The sequence below is a fragment of the Lissotriton helveticus genome, chromosome 9, assembly GCF_964261635.1.
Source record: "Lissotriton helveticus chromosome 9, aLisHel1.1, whole genome shotgun sequence".
Lineage (NCBI taxonomy): Eukaryota > Metazoa > Chordata > Amphibia > Caudata > Salamandridae > Lissotriton > Lissotriton helveticus.
In genome coordinates this window covers 1,048,622,745-1,048,648,843 of record NC_136070.1, presented here as the reverse complement: position 1 = coordinate 1,048,648,843, position 26,099 = coordinate 1,048,622,745, and the positions used below count along the sequence as shown (strand labels likewise).

General features: G+C 43.8%; 1 protein-coding gene across 5 annotated transcripts in view; it reads right to left on the bottom strand.

The window, feature by feature from the left end:
- ATP2B2 (ATPase plasma membrane Ca2+ transporting 2) overlaps positions 1 to 26,099 on the bottom strand; it is a 1,528,737-nt gene that overhangs the window by 58,332 nt on the left and 1,444,306 nt on the right. For all 5 annotated transcript variants that reach the window (XM_078661398.1, XM_078661399.1, XM_078661400.1 and 2 more), the window contains one exon: positions 6,315 to 6,528. In XM_078661398.1, the coding sequence (XP_078517524.1) occupies positions 6,315 to 6,528 (214 nt within the window). The remainder of the gene's footprint in view (positions 1 to 6,314; positions 6,529 to 26,099) is intronic.

Here is a 26,099-nt window from a genome sequence, read left to right as displayed (position 1 = left end):
GATTACGGCAGATCATGGTCCACTGGTGATGGATATTTTAGCCAACAGCACATATCCATATCGAGATCTTTTTTGTTCGATCGGAAACTATTGTCGGATGTAGCATTTGTGAAACATATGAATAACTGGATTAAGCAATTCTTGAAAATTAGCTGTAATTCGACCACATATGGTTATGTATGTTATGCCTTGAAAGCGGTGTTTAGGGGGGAGGTCCTGACTTTTGGATTACACAATTAGAGGCAATTGAAATTAGTAATCCAAGAGTTATATGCAAAGCTCAAAACATCTGAAGAGAATCTTATGTGGGGAATATTAGCAGTTGCTGACACCACTGTGCTGCAAACTGAAGTTGCCAGATACAAGACTAATGTTAACCTACAGTGGAGCAGGGATACTGCCCTTGAATATACGCTCAATAAGGAAAACTGCTATGAGTATGGTGAAGTTACGGGGTGGTGTATTGCACAAAGACTTCGTTCCAAAGAAGTAGTGCAAAGAATTGAGGTCATGAAAGACACACAGGGTAATTCACTAGGCATGCCTCGGGAGATCTTAAGTATTTTTCACACCTTTTTTGAGGGATTATATACAGAATATAATTCTGGGGGCAGGCAAGTGAGACCTTGTTGCAGAGTTTAGGGTGTGAGTGGGTGGGTCAGGGTGAGGCAGCTATCCTGGACATGTCTATTACTATGGAAGAGCTCGGGGAGGCTATAAATGTGTTAGCTAGTTGTAAAGCGGCCGGGCCTGATAATTACCACTGGAGGTGTAAAAGATCTTTTTCAGGAATTAAAGGAAGATATGTTGGCTGCCTTTTAAGAGGCACAACTTGGTGATGCACCGGCATCCTGGGGTGAGGCAAATACCATCGTCTTTAAAGAAAAGGATTAACCGTCAGATCTCCCGAGATCCTATCGACCTATATTCCTGTTGAACTGTGACAGGATGATTTATGCAAAAATTCTGGTGTCCCGGTTGGTTAACGTAATTTCCTCAATAGTGTCAATATGACAACATGGGTTTATACCCACTAAATGTAAATGTAAATGTAAATGTAGTATACTTGTAAAGCGCACAGCTGCCCCAGCAACGGGGCGTCCCGGCGCTGTATAACTCTGGGGAACCCGTCCTGGCTTTCCCTGTGGGATGGTCCCTTGCTGGGAGTCCCCAAGGTGGAGCCAGGCATCCCCAGAATTGGTGGGGCCGTTGTGGAGATTAGGCAAGCTAATGCCCAGAGTTGCCGAGTGGAACCCCTGATTAGAGTAAGCACCGAAGCGAGAATTATCGAGTCCGCTGACCAAGGTCCACGACCCTGCCGCGTCGGGAATTGAACCCTGGTCCCAGGCTGACTTCTGCTCTCAGGCCTGCCGCCTCTAACCAGTGAGCCACACTACTCCACACTAGGGGCACAGTTAACCACAACAACAGGGTTGTGACCCTTCTAGGCAGTGCAAATGCTCAAGGTAACAGGTTCAGCCTGGTTTTATTAGCTGCCGAAAAAAGCAAGTGACCGGATTGCCTGAGATTTTCTTGGGATGGTTTTGAAATGGCTGGGGTTTAGAACCGGTTTTATCAAGGCTATTCAGGTTCTGTATCCGTCCCCTACCGCTAGAGTTTGTATAATGGGCCTAGAGTCTGAACGAGTACGCATTTCTAGAGGTACGAGTCAGTGATGTCCCTGCTCCCCACTGTTATTTGCGTTCTATATTAATCCTTTCTTAAACATATTGGAGAGCAGATCTAGGATTAAAGCTGTTATAGCTAGACAAGAACAATTTTGAGTCTAGCCTTTTGCGGATGATATAGCGGTTTTAACATCTGACCCCACTATATCCATGCCCAAGATTGAGTAACCTGCGCACAGGTTTGGTTCTGTATTAGGCTATAAACTAAATGTTTCGAAAACCCAGATTATCTGTATGAATCAAACCGGCAACAACAATCTCAGGGTGACCAAGGAGGCAACATATTTAGGTATTATGTCAGGACTTGTTTAAGGGAGTTGGTCGAGGTTAACTGGGGATCCACTCTCACGAGTGTCAAACAACTGTTAGAGAAATGGAAATGTTTGCATCTGAAAGAGCCTAAACCCATGCTTTCTTTACTGATGGAAACCCTGCTTTTGCTTCAGAAATAGAGAACTGCATATGAAATGTGACACACACATTTCTGCGCCACAGATTCAGCTTGCTCTGTTAGTTTCTGTCCACCTTAAAGATAAGCAAAGGAATGTTGCTCTCCGTGTGAGAACAGTGGCATGATTTGCAGCTGTGTCTTTGGTCTGAGTTTTATCTCTGTAGTTGCTGGAAATGTTGAACAAAGCCTAATTTAATTCTTTGCTTTAGTGAGAGTAGAAAATCACATATTTTAAAAGTGCATTACCAAGTTTAATGTTTCTTCCTTATTTAAAAAAAGGTTTGATTGCAGCTCATGTTATGTGTGTTCGTAGTTAGAAATAAAATGTCTCTTTTAAAAGAAAGGTTAGGAGATGAAATTGTATTAAATAAGATGCAGAATGTACCGTGGGAAGGAACTTCACCTGTCTGAGAGATGACGTATGAAATCTGCAGATGGGTGGAGGCATCCTTTTGGAGAATGCTGGATTGCAGTTGGAGGAAGGAAAGTCGCATTACATGCTTTGTAACATTATTATTTGATACACGCGTTCCTAGTTAGGAGTTTCAGAGGGCAGAGAGCAGGGAGCAGGGAGCAGAGAGAGGAGAGAAAAGAGGAGGAGACAGGATGCCTTCCAGAACCCAGGCAGGAAGACTTTAGGAGCCCTTTGAGAGAGACAGACAGACGGAGATTTTGAGATGCAAGGCTGCAAGGGAGTTTCAGACTCCGATGCAGAAATGCAGAGGGCAGAAGTGATTTATAGATGCAGTGAAGGAGAGGGCAGACCTTTGATGTAGAGCAGAATGTAGGCAGACGTAGGCAGATTAGTTTGTAGGTTTAGTTCCATTCTGATTTGTGCTTTGACTAATTGGCTTTGCCAATGCTTATTTGCTCTATTCTTTGTTTCCCTTCACGAGAGATTCTGCAATTATTAATTATAGATTGGCTTATGCAAACTCACTCTTGCTTCTGTAACTTTTCAGGAGTTCTGACTGACATCTTTTGAGCCCCATTGCCTTAGAATAGGGATTATCTCCTTTATGGAAAGTGCTGTTTGCAAATGATGATGCTTTGTGCTAATATAATTTTTTTGTTATCAATTCTGTAACCTGATTGATACCTGACTACTGAATGAAGAGTCAGAGATTCTTAAATTTTGATAGGAAAATAAATCCTTTTAAAACTGCTCATAACTCTCATTATTGGCTAAAATGTTTATTTGCATTTTATGAATTGCTCATGTTTATGTAGAAGCTCCCTGGTCATAAACGGTGGCAAAGATCCATCGACCTTTAGCTGAAGTCAGGGTAACGGTAATCAGAGGTAATGGTGCCGCATTTCCTAGATTTTCCAAAGCGAGATTACCGTGGGATTTCCGCTGGAACACATCTGTGGCTGTATGAAAAGTGCAATGTTCTTAATACATATATCTTGCCTAAAGTATTATATTTTTTTAGATCAGTTCCACCAGAGCTTACCCGGGGACAGTTACAACAGCTGCAATCAATATGTGCTAAATTATTATGGGCCCCAGGGAAGCAGCGCAGAGCAATGTGCTTTATAATGCTTCCTCGAGAGAAAGGTGAATGGGCAGTTCCAGATTTTACATTATACTACTATGCCTGTATACTGCAAAATATGTGGATTTTATTAACAGGAAAGGAGGTCGGCAATATTGCTGAGACCAAGTCCATATATCAGGTGTTGCTGGGTAATGAAACCATAAACTGTTTATTTAAAATGATGGAATTTAGTTATTATGAAAAGACCCGTTTTAATGCTTTAGTCACTGATTTTAAAGTCTGGAAGGCTGTACAAATACTTTTCCAGATTGAAGGGGTTTTATATTACCCACCCACATCTGCATCAACTTATTACCTGCTGTTTTTTGGGATAGGATTGTAGATAGATGGAGATGTACCAGGATCACACAAATAGGTGATTTCTATAATGAGGGGGGGTCTTTGTTCTTCATTTTTAATATTGGCTGATAAATATCATCTGCCTAAAACAGAATTTTTTAAGTTTTTAAATCCATGATTTTTTATGTAAAAGGCAGAGGATGATAGAACTGAACCCGCTTGTTGAGGCAGGGCTAAGATTGGGGTATTATATAATTGTATGCGGGATACACAGAGGGATGATCTAGATACCCAAAATCTAAAGTGGGATAATCAAGTGAGGGGTCAAGGTCTCTCTGTTGAGCAATCGATTAATACAGCCGGGAAGATTTTGATTTCTGCTACATTAAAGGCACAGCACCTTAAGACCCTGTTTAATCTCTATCATACCCCTGCAAAAATGCTTAAATGCGGCATAGACAATGATGGGAATTGTTTCCGCTGTGGAACAAATCCGGCAGCAATGGTACATATTTTTTATACATGCGGGTATTTGACTCAACTAGTTGGACACATTGAGAAATTCCTCTCTGAGATAACAGGGGTCAGAATAAATATTACGGCATCTATAATGTTGTTAGGAATTGGGGAAGACCTGATCAAGGGGCATCCAGCCCATAAGTTCCGTTATTTTATCTTTTTAGCCACTACTGTGGCTCAGCTCTGTACAGCGTCCATGTGGCTACAGAAGGAAGTTCCAACTTTTGAGATGTGGAGGGCTAGATTTTATGGTATATTTGATCTTGAGTATAGCCTCTACTCCCTTAAAGAGCCATATAGTTGAAAGTTGGGCATACATATTTGGAGCCCAATGATTGAACACATGAAAGATTGAATATTTATCTCCTGGAACAATGTTTATAAAATGTCTGCACATATATCACTTTATGTATTTATTCTGCTTTTTCTTGAGGATGAATTGCTCCTTTCTTTATCTTTATCTTTATGTGCTGTGACATCTTTAATGAATTTATGCTGTATTTATTCATGTTATGGTTTGAAATACATTTGTTTTTAAAAAGTGCATTTGATGTAAGGGGTGATTTCAAAACAGCTTCTGAAGTGAAGACAGACCCCTTTCAGCACAGCCCTAGCACCAGATACTAGTAGGGGGTAAAACAGCCTTTTGTGTGAGGGCAGAACACAATCTATTCAGATGTAAGTGTGAACCCCTCTCCTTTCTCCCTGCCCAGGAGCGCTATCAGTATGTAGATGTATCCCTGTCTCACCCAGACCTTTCTGTCTTGTGGCTATCTAGAGAGTATGCACATATTGTAGCTGGGCCCAGACCAGACATGGATTGGAGACAGGCTGCAGACACACATATCAAAGTTAAGAGCAGAAAAATGTCCACTTTCTTACAGTGGCATTTCTAAAATATCAGTGATAAATCCAACTTTACCATTAAAGAGGGTTTATAATTACTATGCAACCATACCAAACATAATAAAGCTACTCCTCTCTTATTAGAGTTGTATAAGGGAATTCCCAATGCTAGCCTACGAGAGAAGTATGCCTCAAAGCAGTGAAAAACAAATGTAGCTGTTTGTCACTGCTGAAACATGTAAAGCATAAAAGTACATAGCCTACCTTTTATTTACACATTACCCTGTGCTTAGGGTCATGTAGGACCTACCTTAGGGGTGGCCGAGGTGCATTAAAAGGGCAGTTTGAGGCTTGGTAGGTGGATTTAAATGCCAAGTTGTAGTGATAGTAAACTGCACACACAGGCCTTGCAATGGCAGGCCTGAGACAGGTTGGAAATGGCTACATGTGTGGGTGGCACGATAACAGCTGCAGGCCCACTAGTAGCATTTTGCTTACAGGCCCTTGGTATATGGGATACCACTTTACAAGGGACATACAAGTAAGCTAAATATACCAATTGCATACATACCAATGTAACAAGTTTAGCGGAGAAGCACCTGCACTTTAGCACTGGGTAGCAGTGGCAAAGTGAGCAGAGTCCTAACTGCAACAAAAATATACAGTAACAAATGGGAGGGAGGAGAAATTAAACATTCTAAACAACATGTTTTCATATAATGCTGCAAATTTATTTACGGAACTGAAAAATTATCTTACGCTTATTGTCATCAACATTCGAAGATACTTTTAATACATATACAATTATTGTCCATTACAACTCGAATCTCGAAAAACTGTAGATTACACAATTCGTCCGTGCAAAATATTTTTTTCGGTTTCTCTCATTCGGTGCTGATCATACATATTTAGTAATAACGTCATGCTATTGGCTGACTATTTTAACATCATGCATTGCTTTCATCTTACCAGCAAATAGTAACGTGAAGATAAGAGTAAGTTGATACACCGCATGGCCCAGAATATTTTTCATCATAGTGCGCGAAATAAGAGGCTTGTTTCTGCCATACGGTTTTCGAAGAAGTAAGGCCTCAGTGGGAGGTTCTGTGGCCAGTGCAAGAGATGCAAAAGTGTCCATAATTAAATTTACCCACAGCATCTGCACAGCTTTTAGTGGCGAATCCTTCAAATAAAAAAAGAAAAGACACAGTTCACATATTTGTTCAAAAAGTTTTAAACTCTTTTATATTGACATGACTCTCCATTATTAAATACTGGTACAATAAAAACACGTCAGGAGGGATGGTTGCAGCACAGTGTTAAATAATATGTGTTGGTCATATTCATTCTTTGTCAGTGTGAAGCACCTAAAATATGTGCCCCATCTGTATGTCCTGTGAAGAAAATGTCAATGTTTCTGCAGGGTATACATGAAGAATTATCTGCTTTGAAACACACAGCCAAATTTATGTTGACTATAGTTGACTATAGTTCCATACTGTTAAATATTATATAGTTACTCTACAATGAACATATCAATAATGTAAAATCAGATGGACTAAATAACATTTAGAAAAATCTATTAATAAGTACCTCCAGGAAATTGAAGAATAAGTAAAGTCAAGTCTAAATTTGATACTGAAACACTTTGCTCTAAATCATTTAGGCTTTACCCATTTAATCATGTTTGATGAAATGTTGCAAAGACACGGGAGGGAAAATGGGAACTTCTATATGTCATTTCAATTGGTTATCTAGTTTCAGAAAGTAGTTCTGAAGTGAATTACGCATCAATAAGTGCCTGGGTTAGATTCTCAGCCGCATACCTTCTCAGTGCTCCAGAAGGAGAGGTGGCTACCAAATACCCTTTAAGAACCAATAATGGCTCCATTATAGAAAACCCCTTGGCCATACAATGAATGGTAGTCCAGAACTTAATCATTGTGTCCTGTATCTTTCATTGGTAGTCTGCTATCAATATTTGTTTAGTTGCTGGGAGTACTCTCTTCCTAGTTCAAGAAATGCACTTTATACTATACCATTGGTTTATGGTACACAACCCAGAAATGTTACAATTAGGGATTTACTTTGGATCCCGATGAAGTCGGAGGCACAACACTGGTACGGCGAAAAACCTGTTGCTTAGAGGCTTGGCTGAAAGCATGAAGACTACCAATTAAAGATACAAGACAAAATTATTATTTTGTAGACTATTGTTCATTGTGTGCTCAAAGGCAAATTCTAAAGTGACAAATGGAATAAGAAATGACAGAAAGAGTTGTTAGCATATATAACTGAACATACCTTAGTATCTGTTTACCCATATGCTAAAACAAAAGCATTTACATTTATTTTGTTCATTTTTTTTATTTAGCTATAAGTTCTTCTCAAATTAAACAAAATGTTCACAGAGAAAATGCTTCTAAGACATGCACATCAATTTGTTATTTTTACTAATACATAAGTCAATTATATGTGTCAATTTTTCATATATCAGGTCATTTGACCATTGAGGGATTAGGCTCAGTACAATAGCACTTTAGAGATTGTATCTCATGAAACAGACTATCTAACTCTTCCCTCCATCATGTTTGCACTATTGCAAAACAACATTTTCATCATGTATACCTTAAGTGTGTATTTATGGCATTGTTGCAAATCAGAACGTTTAACATGTATATTTCAAAAGGGCAACTTTTTCAGCTTTATTGTGATGGTTTTAATTGACTAAACAATAAAGTGCATTCGGATTCTGATTCTAGTCTCAGTATTTCATTTGCAAATGCTTTAAGTGCAGGACTTGTAGTTTTTTTTGTAGGTAGGAGAACTGATGAGAGATTGGATTTAAGTGGTGATAGGAGTTGGGCCAGTTTCGGATGGAAAAGGATAATCAAATGATAAGTGAGATAATAGAAAGACCGACTATGTCATAACATTTCAATCATGTTTAAAACATGTACGCTTTCATCATAAGTACCTCTACATTCACATATGATTGGGTGGTTAAAATTAAATTTTTTCTGAAAAGTTTTAGAATGTTGCACTTAGTTACTTGCTTACTTACTTACAATCTTGCTTACTTCTGTAATATTTGAGAAACGTTTGCTGAGAAATTAACTTTGTGCAAGGGAATTCTCCTACTAAAAGTGAGTGTGCACTGAGATTGTACCAGCAGGCCTCTTTTGCTAGATTTCTCCCTCATTTTAAAATGTGCAACATTTCCAACACTTGCAACATTTTGAAGAAAACTTCTTGAACTTTGCAGAGGATATTACTGTTAGATTCTCTTAGTTCTACTTACCTACAAGACATATTCCATGAACATATTCTTGAAGGTATACAACCTTTACAACGCAACTTTTTACAACGCACTACCATTACAACGAAACTTTTACAACGCAAAATCTATTACAACGCATGCATTTACAACGCAGTCATTACAACGCACGACACTACAACGCACACTACTACAACGCATACCATTACAACGCAGTCATTACAACGCATACCATTACAACGCAAAACTTACCATCCAACACTTACCCTACTGTTGCACCCCCTGGAGTTAGAATAGTAATTTTAACCCCTACACTATCCAACACTTTCCCTACTGTTGCACCCCCTGGAGTTAGAATAGTAATTTTAACCCCTACACTATCAAACACTTACCTTATATGCAATGTAATGTAATGCGTTGTAATGGTATGCGTTGTAAATGTAGTATGCGTTGTAGTGGAATGCGTTGTAAAGGTAGTTTCTAAGAATTCGTTGTAATGGTATGCGTTGTAATGGTGTGCGTTGTAATGGATTTTGCGGTGTAAAAAATGCATTGTAAAGGTATGCGTTGTAAAAGTGTGCGTTGTAACGTCATACATCCATTCTTGAATGCCCCCCAAGATCATCTGTTACACATATTTTCAAAATCCCTCACACCAGGACAATCACGAAGGGGGGCACTCCTTCGGCTATCTCATTGTGGCTGCATGGAATAGCATATACCTTCATCTTGGGACAGAAAATCCCCCACTTATAATTTAGGAAACAAATGGATAAATACATTTTTCACCTTTAAGTCTCTCTTCCACCCTGTTTAATCTTCTGCTGTAGCTCAAGGACACTTTTGCACTTAATAAAGCACTTTACAAAATGCATAAATCCTTCATTCATTCGCACCATCATTAATATTGCTCTATACAAGGGCCTTCTTTTTTGATTGTCTGGTAACTCTAACGTGATTTTCACCCAAATCAGTGAGATATGCTATGTTCAAGTTACCCAAGTCTTGCAACCACAGAACATGTAATGATGAGGCCATAGCATACAAGGGAAACATATTAGCCCACTGAATCACTTCCCTGGGTGGTGCACCTGCCTGGGAACCACAACAAACATCTTGTAATTTTTATATTATAAATAAAAGAAGTTCAGTGTATTGTTTCTTCTCTGAGTATTACAATTTGATTAGAGAACTAGAAATTACACCAAAACAAGCAAAAGAAAGTTCTGTTGTAAATTATGTTTGTTTCTTATTGACAGAGGGCCTGATTATGAGTTTGTCTGTGTTGGTGCAGGCCGCTGTGTCGTCAGCGCCCTGATCCAAGACCGCCGAACCCATAATCTTCCCACCTGCCTGGAATACAGGTCGCTGACCAATGCTTTTCAAGGAATTCAATTCAATTTTACAATGTGTGTTGTGTACAAATTAACAACACTGGTCTATAGTACCTTCACAAGTTTTTTCATGCATGCATTAATTACCACATTATGCATGCACATTTCAGGGAACACACAGATGAAAAAAATGATTTCTGCCCAATTATATTAAAAAATAATCACATTTATTTTAAATATGTATCAACTTGTTAGACATAGGTTGCGCGCAGAAAGGAAAAAGGGTTGTTGGGTAGTGGTGGTGGATTGTGAAAGTGTAAGTCAAGGATTAAAAAGGAATAAATAGATACTTGAGAATTACTGGTAAATCTAGACCAGACAATGTTGACCTGTCCAATATTAGACTTTCATTTACATATACTCTGTAAATCACAGTATGCACTCAATGCATTTTGAGGGTATAACAGATGGATAATAGGTACAGTTCTGGTTGGGAGGAGCGTCGATGTTTCGACTCGGCTGATGCAAGGAAGGGGAATTTGCAGCCTCAGCTGCGAGTCTTCATCAGCACTGTATGTGGCAACCTCAACCTGGTGCCAGTCCTGGCTACACAGGTGAAACTTCCATCAGTGAATCAACTGGCCCAAGATCGCCAGGGGTTAATGTGCTGTTCAGGTATGCAGTAAATTAGGCACCCTGACTCCTCGTCATCTGTTAGTGTAGACTGAAAGGGGGCCCACTTCCTTAGTTGTGGGATGCGCTTTATTCCAAACTGCTCGGCATGATGGCTGGCAGACGGACCATTTTTTCATTCCCGTACTGTACCCAGGTCCGGTTGACTTTTGGGTTACCCCATTATCTATAATGATTGGAATACAGGTTGGACATTCGTGCAGCAGTGCCTTTCAAAGGCTCATATCTGAGCCTTTGGAAAAGCTCCACAATGAGAGTGCCACAGTACATTCCTGTCTGGCATGGACTGTTGGCCTGGGCGGTGAACTCTGCTCCGTTCATGGATTTTGCGGAGTGTTCTGCACTCTGCGCTCCGCGGAGGTTGTGGAGTTTTTTCCCCTGCTCATGCTCGCGAACGGTAAGTTCATGAACGCAAGCTAATTTCTACCCGAGCGGCAGGAAGACCCGTGCGAACAGCAGTTTGCACTGCCCTCTGCCACTTGCAGGAACTCCGCAGAGTTTTTTTGTAATTTCACGGAGTTCCGCGTAGCAAACCTCAGTGAACTACGCCCGGGCCTGCTTTAAGTCCATGCAGTGCAGGAACTGGGGGTGCATGCATAAAGCGGGGCACAACATATGCCCCGCTGCATGCATTCCATTGCCCTGAGGAGTTTCTTCACCACCACAGTTTTCATGGCAAGTTTACCACCATGAAAACTGCGGCAGTGTGGAAGCTCGTAATATGCTTGCCTGTGCGGCACCGGCAACTGGAACTGGCTGGACACTGCCGGTGGCCTCTGCTGGAGTGAATCATGGCCTTGAAGGGCTCTCCCTGAAGTCCTGAGAGCCTTAGATGTGACCAAGAGGAGCTGCTCCAGAAACTCAGAGAAGATGGGATTTCAAAAACTTTTTAGACTTCCAAGACCTCTGGACCATCAGCAGGCCTCATGGAAAAGGTGTACGACTTCAACGCGATTTCTTTGGTTACAGCTTCAGTCATCCCTCACTGGAGGATTTTGAGGTGAATAAAAAAATACTGATGGGGCTTTTTTACAAGCCCCTTGCTCACTGGTGCGCCACTTTTTATGATGCTCCAACAGGACAGATTGCAGATCCATATCTAGGAGGCTATGCAAACCACATTGCATGACTTTTCCTGGCCTAGTAGATATGGTGTAAGGCAACTCCGCGCAAGTTGCTGTGTCACCTTATACTGTGCCAGGGAGACATTTCATGGGTGTTGCGGTGGGGGCTCCGAAGCAACACCCATGGTTTTTATGCATTCCCAGATTTACAAGGATTAATAAACCTGGGACTGTATCAAAACTGTGGGCTAGATGTAGGTAACTGGGAAATACCAATTCCTATATACCGAATTTTACCGATTCGGTATTTAGGAATAGGTATTTCAGATGTAGGTAAGAATTCAGTAAAAAATACTGAATTCTTAATATTCGTTATTACTGAATCGGTAATTGAGATTCGGTAATAACGAATACCTACCCACTCATTACTATGGGCTTGGAAGCCCATAGGAATGAATCTGAAGACATTCTATATTACTGATTCGGTATTACCGAATCGGTAATACCGGGAGGTATTTCAAGGGTGCCAGGGTGTCCAAAGGACACCCTGTTGCACCCCTGAAATGTGCATGTGTGCACATGTGGCAGACATGCATGCCCGAAGGGCATGGATGTGTGCCACATGGCACATTTCAAAAAGCAAAAAAGTGCTTTTTGAAAGGAAATCGCTATTTACCACCAACTTGGAGTTGGTAGTAAATAGTGATTCCTTAAGGCTGAGGTGCACTGTTTTAAGTGCTTCCTACATTGCATTTAAGGAATCAGTATTACTGATTCCTTAAATGCAAGGCCATAAGGAATCGGTATTTACCGATTCCTTAATACCGAATCCTCCCTACATCTCAAATGCCTAAATACTGGTCGGTAGCGCTGAAATTTACCGAATTTCGGCGTTACCGACCTGTATTTAGCCACCTACATCTAGCCCTGTATGCCTCCCAAGGACCGGCATAACGATGAGAAATATGTTTATTTCTTCATTTTTTCCGCATTCTATGTGTTCTATTTTCTGTAGCACACATAGAAAGTGGAAAACACATTTTAGGATATTTTTTGTGCAGGAGGTTGCCCCTTTCTGCAAAAAAACAATCCTGCCAATAACACAGACACCTTTACACCATGGTGCAAGGGTACCTGCGTTGGTGCTAGGCTGCCAAAATGGTGCCATTGCAGTGGTAAAGGACCCAAATTCACCGTTCATCATAAATACAGCATAATGCTGCCCTTTCCTGTTGATGCAGGGCAGTGCAGCAAAGTGACTTGCTGCACTGCCCTGCGTCAAGAACCTACCAATGAGGCACTTATTCCGAACCTATGAAATCTTGACCCAGCAAAAGCACAACAGTTATCCAACCAACATCAGGATTCACCAGCCACGAAATTGTTATTTCTTCTGCTCCATGCTTTTTCTACCAAAATCAATTACTTCAGGGGGACCTTGCTCAGCAGCTGTCTGCCTTTGAGTGGACTGTGGTAACTATTGGCTGCAGTCTTGCCCCATGAAGTATTTTGACTTCCATTTCAGAGACTAAAGGCCTTATTTAGAGTTTGGCAGACAGGATACTCCATTGCAAATGTGACAGATTCCCAATTCCCCACTCTCTGTCAATGGAATATTTCCTCCGACAGCCCGATGGAATAGGAACTATCAAAGGAAGGATTTTAAACATCTGCCCCGTTTGGAGTGGACAGTGTAAAGGTTTCTGGTTTATATCTGTCACTGCTAGGAAACACCTGGCAGTAAGAGACAGGAAAACAATTAAATGACCCCAACACTGTGGGAGAAAACTCCAGGGGATTTGAGTTATTGGTTTTTATTACTTTTCGAAATGTAACTCTGACTTAAGGAGTTTGTTTTTGAAAAACAAAGAACATTAGAAAAGTTTGACTGCAGGCTTCCATGGCTGACGGTGCTGTCCGTCAAACTTTTCACACATGGACGGGAACTGCCATGATGGCAGTCTCTGTTAATGTAGAGAGGTGGCTGCAATTCTGGCGGAAAACTCTCAATCTGACAGGCAGAGGTCAACTCATTTTACAGCAGACAAACATGGTTGCTACCGCTATTATTAATTTGAGATACCAATCATAATATGGCCCAGAAGAATATTTTAAGCATTTCCCCTATGATAGTAGTTTTTTGTATAAAGGTTATTAATTATAGGGTTATACATTGCTCACTCACAAAGAGGCTTACACTTTCCTCAGCTATTTACTTCGAGTACAAGCCAGTCATGATCAGGGATTGCCTGTGCTTCAATTGAAGGCTGGCTTGCATATCTAAAACCTTGGCTAATCAAAAATACTATATCCCGGATAAAGTTTCATCTTAATAGAAAATATATATTTGTGTGTTAACGGATGGTGCTTGTACCAAATATCAGTTAACACAAATGTATTTAACTATTTCATTTGAACCATATTCTTAAGCCAAGAATTTCTTATTACTTCACCTGTAGCTTTTAATGAGATCAAGTTCTAATACAAAGCTAAAGTGTGCTGCTCTGATTTCAGAGATGGAAGTTCTTCCAGAGCTTCACTAGATTTCACATTTCAAATGGTTAGTGACAGTATATACTGAGAGTATCAGAATCAGCGGCATAGGACCTGTCTCCGTGCAAACTCCTCTACATCCATTGAGGGTGTCCATGTTAAAACAGCCGCCTAGGTCATAACCTATAATCTCCCCTGTCCTGCTTCCTGCCAGGCCTCCAATCATTATGCCACCCTCTTCAGTTTCATTTTCCCAGGAGTGATTTGTACATGTTGCAATGTATGAGTTTTCATTTATGAAAATGTAACGCAGAAATATTCCCATGAAGTAGAACCCTGAATGGATAACGGCAGTCAAATCACAAGATTAAAAAAATTATAATCAGGTAGGAACTTCCCCAAAAAGACAACCAATTAATACAATTTAAGGGTTATGTGCTAATTTTAGATGTTGTTGTTCTTGAAAAGCACTGAATGATACAAGGACTGGATAAACAACATGGTTTAAGCAGCATTATCAGTTCACCTTTTAACTCATATAAAAGCAATACAGATGCTGTGCTGCTTAGTGGAGTGGTATTCATAAACATTGCATTACAAGGCAGTCATCTCAGCAAGAAATAAAGTAGCCAGACACACACTAGTCCACTAATTTTGGTAAATAAGACTACATAAGTGTTGCAAAGTCATCCTGTGCCCTGGGCACTCCCAACTTTTTTGACTGGTACTGTTGGTAATTGACTCAAACTGACCCTGGTCTATGCCTAACCAGGCCCAGTGCCGGAGCTATGCTGAAAGTAACACTTAGAATACAGTAAAAACACCTACATACACTAGGGTACACTATGGGCTAGGGTACCCCCTATGATTCACATGCCCTCCCCTATAAGGCCCTAGTACATAATGGGGCAGGGGGATTGAAACTACCTTAAAGTCCCTAGTATATATTAGAGCATGGCAGTTAAGAGGCCAACAGCCCTCTCTGCACTTGCATGTGTGCACTGTTGAAGCCGAAGGTCAGTTTAACAGCAGCCCTGTGTTGCAGGACTGCTTTTAAAATGCAAATTGTGCCAAAACTCAACTAAAACGTGATCAACTACAATGTTTGGGTATATCCGCAGTCTCTCCCCTAGGTGTTCCAGGGTTGGGGGTTCAAGTATTTATAAGGAGGACCCTTAAATAATGAGTTTTAATGCACTGGGTTTAGTGAAATTGCACATTTCACTCCCAACATTTTTGTAAAGAGCTTCCCAAAATTGACTTTTGCATTAGGAGTACTGAGGAGTGAGGATCTGCAATATGTTTACATATTAAAAACCACTAAAGTCTCCACCAGGTATCCCAGGGGGGTGGGGTCCTGTAGATGTAGGCAGGGTCCTTAAAAATATATTTTATAAGCCCTGGTGTTGGAAAGATGGCTCAAGTAATTTTTCCCTTTGCAAATCCCTGGCCACATAGGTTAATATGGCAAGAAGTTATTAACTAATAATTCCCACTTTGAGAATCATAAAAATGCCATTCAGAGACTTCCTAGAATGGTATTGATAAATTCAACAATATGGTATTGTCGAATTTCTCCTAAAGTGTACAGACAAGAAGTTATTAGTCTTTGTTTTGTCTGTAAACCAGAATTCGATCTTCCGATGGCCTGTCTTGATTGGTCACAGTTAAGTGGATTAGCCAACGCTCCTTTGATGAGGTGATAAATAGCCCCGGGGTTAGACAGATCTTCTGAGAGTGTGAGGTTCTACTACATAGGAATGCCAGAGCAGGGGGAGGGGTTGTCAACCGTATTCTTCAATGGAAGGAGGAGACAGGCAGAAGAAGTCAGTTTCAATTTCCACCTCTCCTCTTTGAACCCAGCCAGATGGTGGGATTAAGGAAGGAATTAGAAGAGGCAAGGGGTAGAAACTCTGCTTATTCCTTCATGAAGATTGTGCTTGCTGCACAACCTGAACTACAGCCCTGATGACCTAACTTGCTTCAAAGGGACTAAAGAGTGGACTCCCTGCAAGCTGCAGGTTAACAGAGCTTAGCTGGAACATCACCACCAAGAAAATAACAATTTTGTCCAAGTGGATTCTTGGAACTGAAGTCCCAAACTTTCAGAGACCACCTTGGAACTTCCAGACCCTTGGAGTATGTTTGGACACATTGGGACCCTTTGTGGAACTTCAGAAAGAAGTTCCAGAAGTTTGGAGAAGTTTGGAGCAACTTTTGAAAAATCTTCAGAAGTGGACCAACTAGACATGGCCAGCCAAGCCGGGGAAACTCAACTATGAGCCAGCCTGCCGTCTAGTTTCATTCTGCTTAAAAAAGCTCCAGTAGTCCGACTTACAGAGTTTGACTGGTGCTGAAACCCAAGCCAGCGAACACTTGCCAAAGCCGCGCTGGTGAAGAGCATTGAGGGATCCCTGAATAGAAAGCTCTGTAAAAGTTTCCAAGTCTGAACGTAGAAAAGGTGATCGGGACCAACCGTGAGAGCAAGTCACCCACCTTCAACCACAAGCTAGCCTGAATCTTTGGTTCGTCCCTCTGGAAAACCTCGGGGGTCGGTCTTCCATAAGTTTCACCGGGAGCTCATCGCAAGGCAAGCCGAATCCTGAAAGGCTGAGAGCTTCGAGGGACCCCGGGAAGAAAAGCTCCAGAAAAGTTTCCAAGTCAGAAGGTGAAAACTTTGACCGATGTCTACTGCGAGGGATAGCCGCACAGGGCTCCATTGCTGTCGGCCTGAAACTTTAACTTTGACCCGGTCTAGCACACCCAGATATACCAATTGGCACTATAGGTTTCTATGGGCAATATAGTGCTAAATTTGTAAACATTCATATCTCCAGTTCCCTACATTGGATTTGTTTTGATTTGGTGTCATTTTAAAGATAAAACTGTTTCCTATTTTCATAAATTGTTGTTGGATTTTTATCCTGACTGCTTGAGGCAGGTCATAAAGATTTGACACAGTGAAGTCATAGGAATGGTGCAGTGAAATCTCATAGATTTCACTGTGTCACTTCCACAAGTCTTTTTTTACGTGGGAACACCCAGCATGCATACATTATATCCTGACGAAGGTATAATGTAGCAAAGGCATTTACAAAGGGACGCATCTGCTTAGATGCATCACTTTGTAATTAGGGCGCAGTATAGTACACTGATTACGCCGCCGTAGAATCACTGAAATGTTACGTAATGGTGGCGTAAGCCCCTTACAGTATGAGAAGTAAAAATTATGCCTAAGCGTATTTTTCCTGAAAGATGACTCGGAGCTCAACAACCAAAGCTTAAGGGGGTTCCATGCCTAAGCTGCCAAATAGGAGAAAGAATGGACTCTTTTTCTGACCTGCCTAACCCATTGATCTGTGAGGGGCACAGAGTTCTTGCGGGAGAGTAGTTTTATCAGCTATATAAGACCAGCCGAAATGGCCCTGTGGGCCAAAACTAGCAAATCGCAAACAATGATCTTCCTTACAGAAATCCAGCGCAATAATCATCACCATAACACCTTTACACATTAATGAACAGGTAGGCTGGGACTATGAAACCATTTTTGGACAAAACTTAATATTTTACAAGGATCTTCCAATTCGAAGATATTTATTACAGATTCCGTAAGGAAATCTCTGCATGTTTGAGCTTCTTTGCACTGCAACTTGAAAATTCTGGTTTAGCTGATATAATTTACTGTTATCTTAGCTCTGTATTGTATGTACCTTTTATCCTCAATGCAACGAATATACAACATTTAAACTGGATAAGTATCTGTACTGCACAAAAAACACTCCATGTACCAAATAAATAGGTCAAAGAAGCGATAAGCAAGTATATGAACAGTGCTTTTTTATTGCACCAGCATTGCAGGCCCCAGACATATTTATCAAAGGCCTCTTCCAGTGCTTCGAAAAACTTGAACTTTCTATTCTTACTAAATTAAAGTTTCTTTATTCCCCCTGTAGATGTATGCTTAGGGTTGGTTACCTGCCACCGGGCGCCTTCAATGCTAGTAGAACCTTGCTTGAAAATAATTAGAATTTAACTCTGAATTCAAAGTTTTGTTTTAATTTCTATTTTAGAGTTAAAAGTTAAATTTTCATACTCATTGATTTGGCAAATCATTCTATGTACAACTCATGTTTTTATTTTCTCAAGTTTTATGTTAAAAAGAAAATACAATGATTTGGTGATTTAGAAAACATATATCAGTTAATGTTTAAAATATCTGGTAGGAAATCTATGACTTTTGTTGATCTAAAAGCACTGGCAATTTTGTATGAAAACAGGATTAACTTTTTTCCTGGTGCTGTAAGGCCACTAGAGGGCGCTGTTTGATTACACAACTCAACCGCTAAAGTTTTTCCCAGGAAAAGTAAAATTTAGAATGGATTCTTGTTTATTTATTTGTATTCATTTATTTATTTGCATGGTTAGTTAACACCTTTGCATCATTAAACCGCAACATTACACCGACATGTTAAATAGTTATGCAGTTCAATGAGCAAGGGAAAACATCTTAAGAATAACATTACAAGATACACTTAGAATAATTTTTGTGTGTAGAATCATGACCGATCTACAATACAATACATTGATATGAACGAACATCGAATACAATGAAGTTGCCGAATGGATTAAAATTACGTATGCACAGGGTAGTGAGTTATTCTGAGTTAAAGAAAGGAAAAAGAGAAAAATTGTGCCTAAATGAGATGGCTCAATACTGAAGGTGAAAGGTGAAGAGTGGTAGGTTATTAGACAAGGCTTTTTCCATTTTAATTCCAGTTCCTTGTGTGTAGGCGATTCCTGTTTCGAGTCTTTTTTATACTGATAGGCATCAGTTTCTTCCTAGTCCTTATGTATCTCTGCGAAATGTTGCTGATTGCCTCTTTTCTGCCTTCAGGAGAAATCTCACGAAAAACAGTTCAGCTGTAAATCGGGCATGTTCTAATTCCTCTTTGGTTGACAAGTGGGCGTAACATATTTCTCTCTGGCAATAATTCCTAACAAGTGCTTATCAAATGCATCAGGTCTTCTTTCTCTTTACCACATAACCATCAGTCGGTCGCAGTTGGGTTGCGTTTTCAAGGATGTAGGTGTAGGAGCGATGGTAGAATGCCCGATATCACAGAATTTTTAGGTCTCGGCTAGAATCGCGCAAAGCGCGTTCTCGCCAGAGAACTATAGTGATCGTTTCAGCCGACAAAATCCGCCAAACGGAGACAAGAGCTGTGCACGCGCGCAGCATTGTGAATGGGAGAGGGAGAGACAAGAGCTGGCCACGCGCGCATAGGATTTGGTCGCGCGCGTGAGTCAGTCTCCATTTTAGTTTCGTATCGCTCACGGCGCCAGCGTCTCCGCCGCGCGCCGATAACTGCTCTCTTCCTGGCCGGCTTCACAGAAGGCCCCCTGTGCCCCGCTGACAGATGCGCTGCGCGTGGCACCCGGCGCAAAGGGCATTCCTCTCCCTGTCACTGGCTGGTGCCAGCAGCTCTCAGTCCCAGCAGAAGCCCCAAATGTAATGGCAGAGCAATCGAAGACGGTTGGCAGGCTGCCAGGAGAGAGACGCCATTGCTGTTTCTTTGTGAAAGTGTGAAAGTGAAAGTGCTGCTCAGGGCGGCGGTGTGCTGCATGGGGATTTATCTCCGTTAGCTCCCTTGACTGTGTCCGGCCGTCTATCCGTCCTCTCGTTGCCCAGGGGCTCGGTGTAAACGGCTGCGGAGATGGCGTGCACTGCCACTCTGAAGCGGCCCATGGAGTTCGAGGCCCTGCTTAGCCCCCAGTCCCAGTCCCCTAAGCGCAGGAGGTGCGCCCCGCTGCCTGGGTCCCCTGGGGACATTCCCTGCAGCGGTGCGGTCTGATGTCCCACGGCGAGGAACAGCCTCATGGAACACCATCGCCTCTGCCTTTCGTTGGGGAGCGACGCCTCACCCCAGGTAACTGCAGAGGAGGCTCAGGCCGGGTGGCACAGGGGAAGCGACGACATGGGGGTTATCCGGGGACAGCGATCTGGGTCAACATGATTGTTGGTGGTCTATCAAAGTGGGAGTAGAAAACCAGAATTCAATAGTAATTTATAGAAATTACCATCACTGCAGAAGAAGCTCGAAATTCAATGTGTGTCCATCTTCTAAATGAGCAATGCTGTTTTGTGGGGTGTGAGTGCAGGGCTTCACTGTTGGTTAATATTTTGGTGTGGGTAGGTGCACAGATTTAAGGTTCTGGATGTAAGTATCGGCTGCAGTCGAGCTCGGCACGGGGCTGACGCAGTTATTCACACAGCTCTGATGATGCACCTCGGGCACGGGGCTGACGCAGTTATTCACACAGCTCTGATGATGCACCTCGGGCACGGGGCTGACGCAGTTATTCACACAGCTCTGATGATGCACCTCGGGCACGGGGCTGACGCAGTTATTCACACAGCTCTGATGATGCACCTCAGGCACGGGGCTGATGCAGTTATTCACACAGCTTTGATGATGCACCTCAGGCACGGGGTTGACGCAGTTATTCACACAGCTCTAATGATGCACCTCAGGCACGGGGCTGAGGCAGTTCTTCACACAGCTCTGATGATGCACCTCGGGCACGGGGCTGACGCAGTTATTCACACAGCTCTGATGATGCACCTCAGGCAGGGGCTCACAGCTGTTATTATTCACACAGCTCTGATGATGCACCTCAGGCACGGGGCTGATGCAGGTATTCACACAGCTCTGATGATGCACCTCAGGCACGGGGTTGACGCAGTTATTCACACAGCTCTAATGATGCACCTCAGGCACGGGGCTGACGCAGTTCTTCACACAGCTCTGATGATGCACCTCGGGCACGGGGCTGACGCAGTTATTCACACAGCTCTGATGATGCACCTCAGGCAGGGGCTCACAGCTGTTATTATTCACACAGCTCTGATGATGCACCTCAGGCACGGGGCTGACGCAGTTATTCACACAGCTCTGATGATGCACCTCAGGCACGGGGCTGATGCAGTTATTCACACAGCTTTGATGATGCACCTCAGTCACGGGGTTGACGCAGTTATTCACACAGCTCTAATGATGCACCTCAGGCACGGGGCTGAGGCAGTTCTTCACACAGCTCTGATGATGCACCTCGGGCACAGGGCTGACGCAGTTATTCACACAGCTCTGATGATGCACCTTAGGCAGGGGCTCACAGCTGTTATTATTCACACAGCTCTGATGATGCACCTCAGGCACGGGGCTGATGCAGTTATTCACACAGCTCTGGTGATGCACCTCAGGCACGGGGGTGACGCAGTTATTCACACAGCTCTGATGATGCACCTCAGGCAGGGGCTCACAGCTGTTATTATTCACACAGCTCTGATGATGCACCTCAGGCACGGGCTGACGCAGTTATTATTCACACAGCTCTGATGATGCACCTCAGGCACGGGCTGACGCAGTTATTATTCACACAGCTCTGATGATGCACCTCAGGCACGGGGCTGACGCAGTTATTATTCACACAGCTCTGATGATGCACCTCAGGCACAGGCTGACGCTGTTATTATTCACACAGCTCTGATGATGCACCTCAGGGGCTCACAGCTGTTATTATTCACACAGCTCTGATGTACACCTCAGGCACGGGGCTGACGCAGTTATTCACACAGCTCTGATGATGCACCTCAGGCAGGGGCTCACAGCTGTTATTATTCACACAGCTCTGATTATGCACCTCAGGCATGGGGCTGACGCAGTTATTATTCACACAGCTCTGATGATGCACCTCGGGCACGGGGCTGACGCAGTTATTCACACAGCTCTGATGATGCACCTCAGGCACGGGGCTGATGCAGTTATTCACACAGCTCTGATGATGCACCTCAGGCACGGGTTGACGCAGTTATTCACACAGCTCTAATGATGCACCTCAGGCACGGGGCTGACGCAGTTCTTCACACAGCTCTGATGATGCACCTCGGGCACGGGGCTGACGCAGTTATTCACACAGCTCTGATGATGCACCTCAGGCAGGGGCTCACAGCTGTTATTATTCACACAGCTCTGATGATGCACCTCAGGCACGGGGCTGACGCAGTTATTCACACAGCTCTGATGATGCACCTCAGGCACGGGGGTGACGCAGTTATTCACACAGCTCTGATGATGCACCTCAGGCACGGGGCTGACGCAGTTATTCACACAGCTCTGATGATGCACCTCAGGCAGGGGCTCACAGCTGTTATTATTCACACAGCTCTGATGATGCACCTCAGGCACGGGCTGACGCAGTTATTATTCACACAGCTTTGATGATGCACCTCAGGCACGGGCTGACGCAGTTATTCACACAGCTCTGATGATGCACCTCAGGCACGGGGCTGATGCAGTTATTCACACAGCTTTGATGATGCACCTCAGGCACGGGGTTGACGCAGTTATTCACACAGCTCTAATGATGCACCTCAGGCACGGGGCTGAGGCAGTTCTTCACACAGCTCTGATGCACCTCGGGCACGGGGCTGACGCAGTTATTCACACAGCTCTGATGATGCACCTCAGGCAGGGGCTCACAGCTGTTATTATTCACACAGCTCTGATGATGCACCTCAGGCACGGGGCTGATGCAGTTATTCACACAGCTCTGATGATGCACCTCAGGCACGGGGTTGATGCAGTTATTCACACAGCTCTAATGATGCACCTCAGGCACGGGGCTGACGCAGTTCTTCACACAGCTCTGATGATGCACCTCGGGCACGGGGCTGACGCAGTTATTCACACAGCTCTGATGATGCACCTCAGGCAGGGGCTCACAGCTGTTATTATTCACACAGCTCTGATGATGCACCTCAGGCACGGGGCTGACGCAGTTATTCACACAGCTCTGATGATGCACCTCAGGCACGGGGCTGATGCAGTTATTCACACAGCTTTGATGATGCACCTCAGTCACGGGGTTGACGCAGTTATTCACACAGCTCTAATGATGCACCTCAGGCACGGGGCTGAGGCAGTTCCTCACACAGCTCTGATGATGCACCTCGGGCACGGGGCTGACGCAGTTATTCACACAGCTCTGATGATGCACCTCAGGCAGGGGCTCACAGCTGTTATTATTCACACAGCTCTGATGATGCACCTCAGGCACGGGGCTGACGCAGTTATTCACACAGCTCTGGTGATGCACCTCAGGCACGGGGGTGACGCAGTTATTCACACAGCTCTGATGATGCACCTCAGGCAGGGGCTCACAGCTGTTATTATTCACACAGCTCTGATGATGCACCTCAGGCACGGGCTGACGCAGTTATTATTCACACAGCTCTGATGATGCACCTCAGGCACGGGCTGACGCAGTTATTATTCACACAGCTCTGATGATGCACCTCAGGCACGGGGCTGACGCAGTTATTATTCACACAGCTCTGATGATGCACCTCAGGCACAGGCTGACGCTGTTATTATTCACACAGCTCTGATGATGCACCTCAGGGGCTCACAGCTGTTATTATTCACACAGCTCTGATGTACACCTCAGGCACGGGGCTGACGCAGTTATTCACACAGCTCTGATGATGCACCTCAGGCAGGGGCTCACAGCTGTTATTATTCACACAGCTCTGATGATGCACCTCAGGCATGGGGCTGACGCAGTTATTATTCACACAGCTCTGATGATGCACCTCGGGCACGGGGCTGACACAGTTATTCACACAGCTCTGATGATGCACCTCAGGCACGGGGCTGATGCAGTTATTCACACAGCTCTGATGATGCACCTCAGGCACGGGGTTGACGCAGTTATTCACACAGCTCTAATGATGCACCTCAGGCACGGGGCTGACGCAGTTCTTCACACAGCTCTGATGATGCACCTCGGACACGGGGCTGACGCAGTTATTCACACAGCTCTGATGATGCACCTCAGGCAGGGGCTCACAGCTGTTATTATTCACACAGCTCTGATGATGCACCTCAGGCACGGGGCTGACGCAGTTATTCACACAGCTCTGATGATGCACCTCAGGCACGGGGGTGACGCAGTTATTCACACAGCTCTGATGATGCACCTCAGGCACGGGGCTGACGCAGTTATTCACACAGCTCTGATGATGCACCTCAGGCAGGGGCTCACAGCTGTTATTATTCACACAGCTCTGATGATGCACCTCAGGCACGGGCTGACGCAGTTATTATTCACACAGCTCTGATGATGCACCTCAGGCACGGGCTGACGCAGTTATTATTCACACAGCTCTGATGATGCACCTCAGGCACGGGGCTGACACAGTTATTATTCACACAGCTCTGATGATGCACCTCAGGCACAGGCTGACGCTGTTATTATTCACACAGCTCTGATGATGCACCTCAGGGGCTCACAGCTGTTATTATTCACACAGCTCTGATGTACACCTCAGGCACGGGGCTGACGCAGTTATTCACACAGCTCTGATGATGCACCTCAGGCAGGGGCTCACAGCTGTTATTATTAACACAGCTCTGATGATGCACCTCAGGCATGGGGCTGACGCAGTTATTATTCACACAGCTCTGATGATGCACCTCAGGGGCTCACAGCTGTTATTATTCACACAGCTCTGATGTACACCTCAGGCACGGGGCTGACGCAGTTATTCACACAGCTCTGATGATGCACCTCAGGCAGGGGCTCACAGCTGTTATTATTCACACAGCTCTGATGATGCACCTCAGGCAGGGGCTCACAGCTGTTATTATTCTCACAGCTCTGATGATGCACCTCAGGCATGGGGCTGACGCAGTTATTATTCACACAGCTCTGATGATGCACCTCAGGCACGGGCTGACGCAGTTATTATTCACACAGCTCTGATGATGCACCTCAGGCAGGTGCTCCCAGCTGTTATTATTCACACAACTCTGATGATGCACCTCAGGCACGGGGCTGACGCAGTTATTATTCACACATCTCTGATGATGCATCTCAGGCACGGGCACACAGCTGTTATTATTCACACAGCTCTGATGATGCACCTCAGGCATGGGCTCACAGCTGTTATTATTCACACAGCTCTGTTGTGCTCTCTAATACTCTTTACTAATACCTCTCTCCTACTCACTATCAACTTCTCACTCTACTACTTACTGTGTGTGTGGGTGCTAATGCAATAGGTCTCGCATATGCACGCGATGAAGCTATTGGCAATGTAAATGACAATGCCATTTATTTATGATTTAAAAAAAAAAAGAGCAATGCCAATAGCTCTACCTTTAATGCTGCTGAGACCATTGCATTGTAAATGCTTGTTTCTTTTAGTGAGTTTACAAAGCCTGTATGGAAATGAGATTGCAGTACGGATTCGTCATAGCTATGCAGCACAAGCCAGCAATGGGCTTTGCCCCCCACTTCTGGCTGTCCTGTATTAATGAGGCAAATTTGATGGTTTTTACTGCCTTTTTGAAGCTGGCATGGGTTGCAGATGTTGCCAAGAGATCTTGTAGGCTGACTTGAGCTATGGACCCTGTAATGACCTCCTGTGGGGTATCGGTTCAGTCTACCCACACTCGGAGGTGACGCACGAGCACTGGTGCATGACGCCATGCACGTGTATATAATAAAGAGGTGTGGCCCAATTCCGGCAGTCGGGACCACGTGGTAAAACCACAACTACTCGTTGAGTCCTCATTACGGCCGCTGCAGCGCTAGGTAATTACCAGCGCAGCGGCACAATCACACTGGCCACGAGGCGCTAACGACCTCACGCCGCCCCCTGTGCTAAGCTGCCGACCATGAGGGGCCTGCATCCACACAGTATGCCAGCCTACGACATATCATCATCGCCCTGCAGCCACCTGAGGAGTCATCTAGATGGTGCAAGCCTACTGCCACTAATTGCAGGCCTGCAGCCACAGACAAGACCAGCCTGCTGCCACCTGTGAAG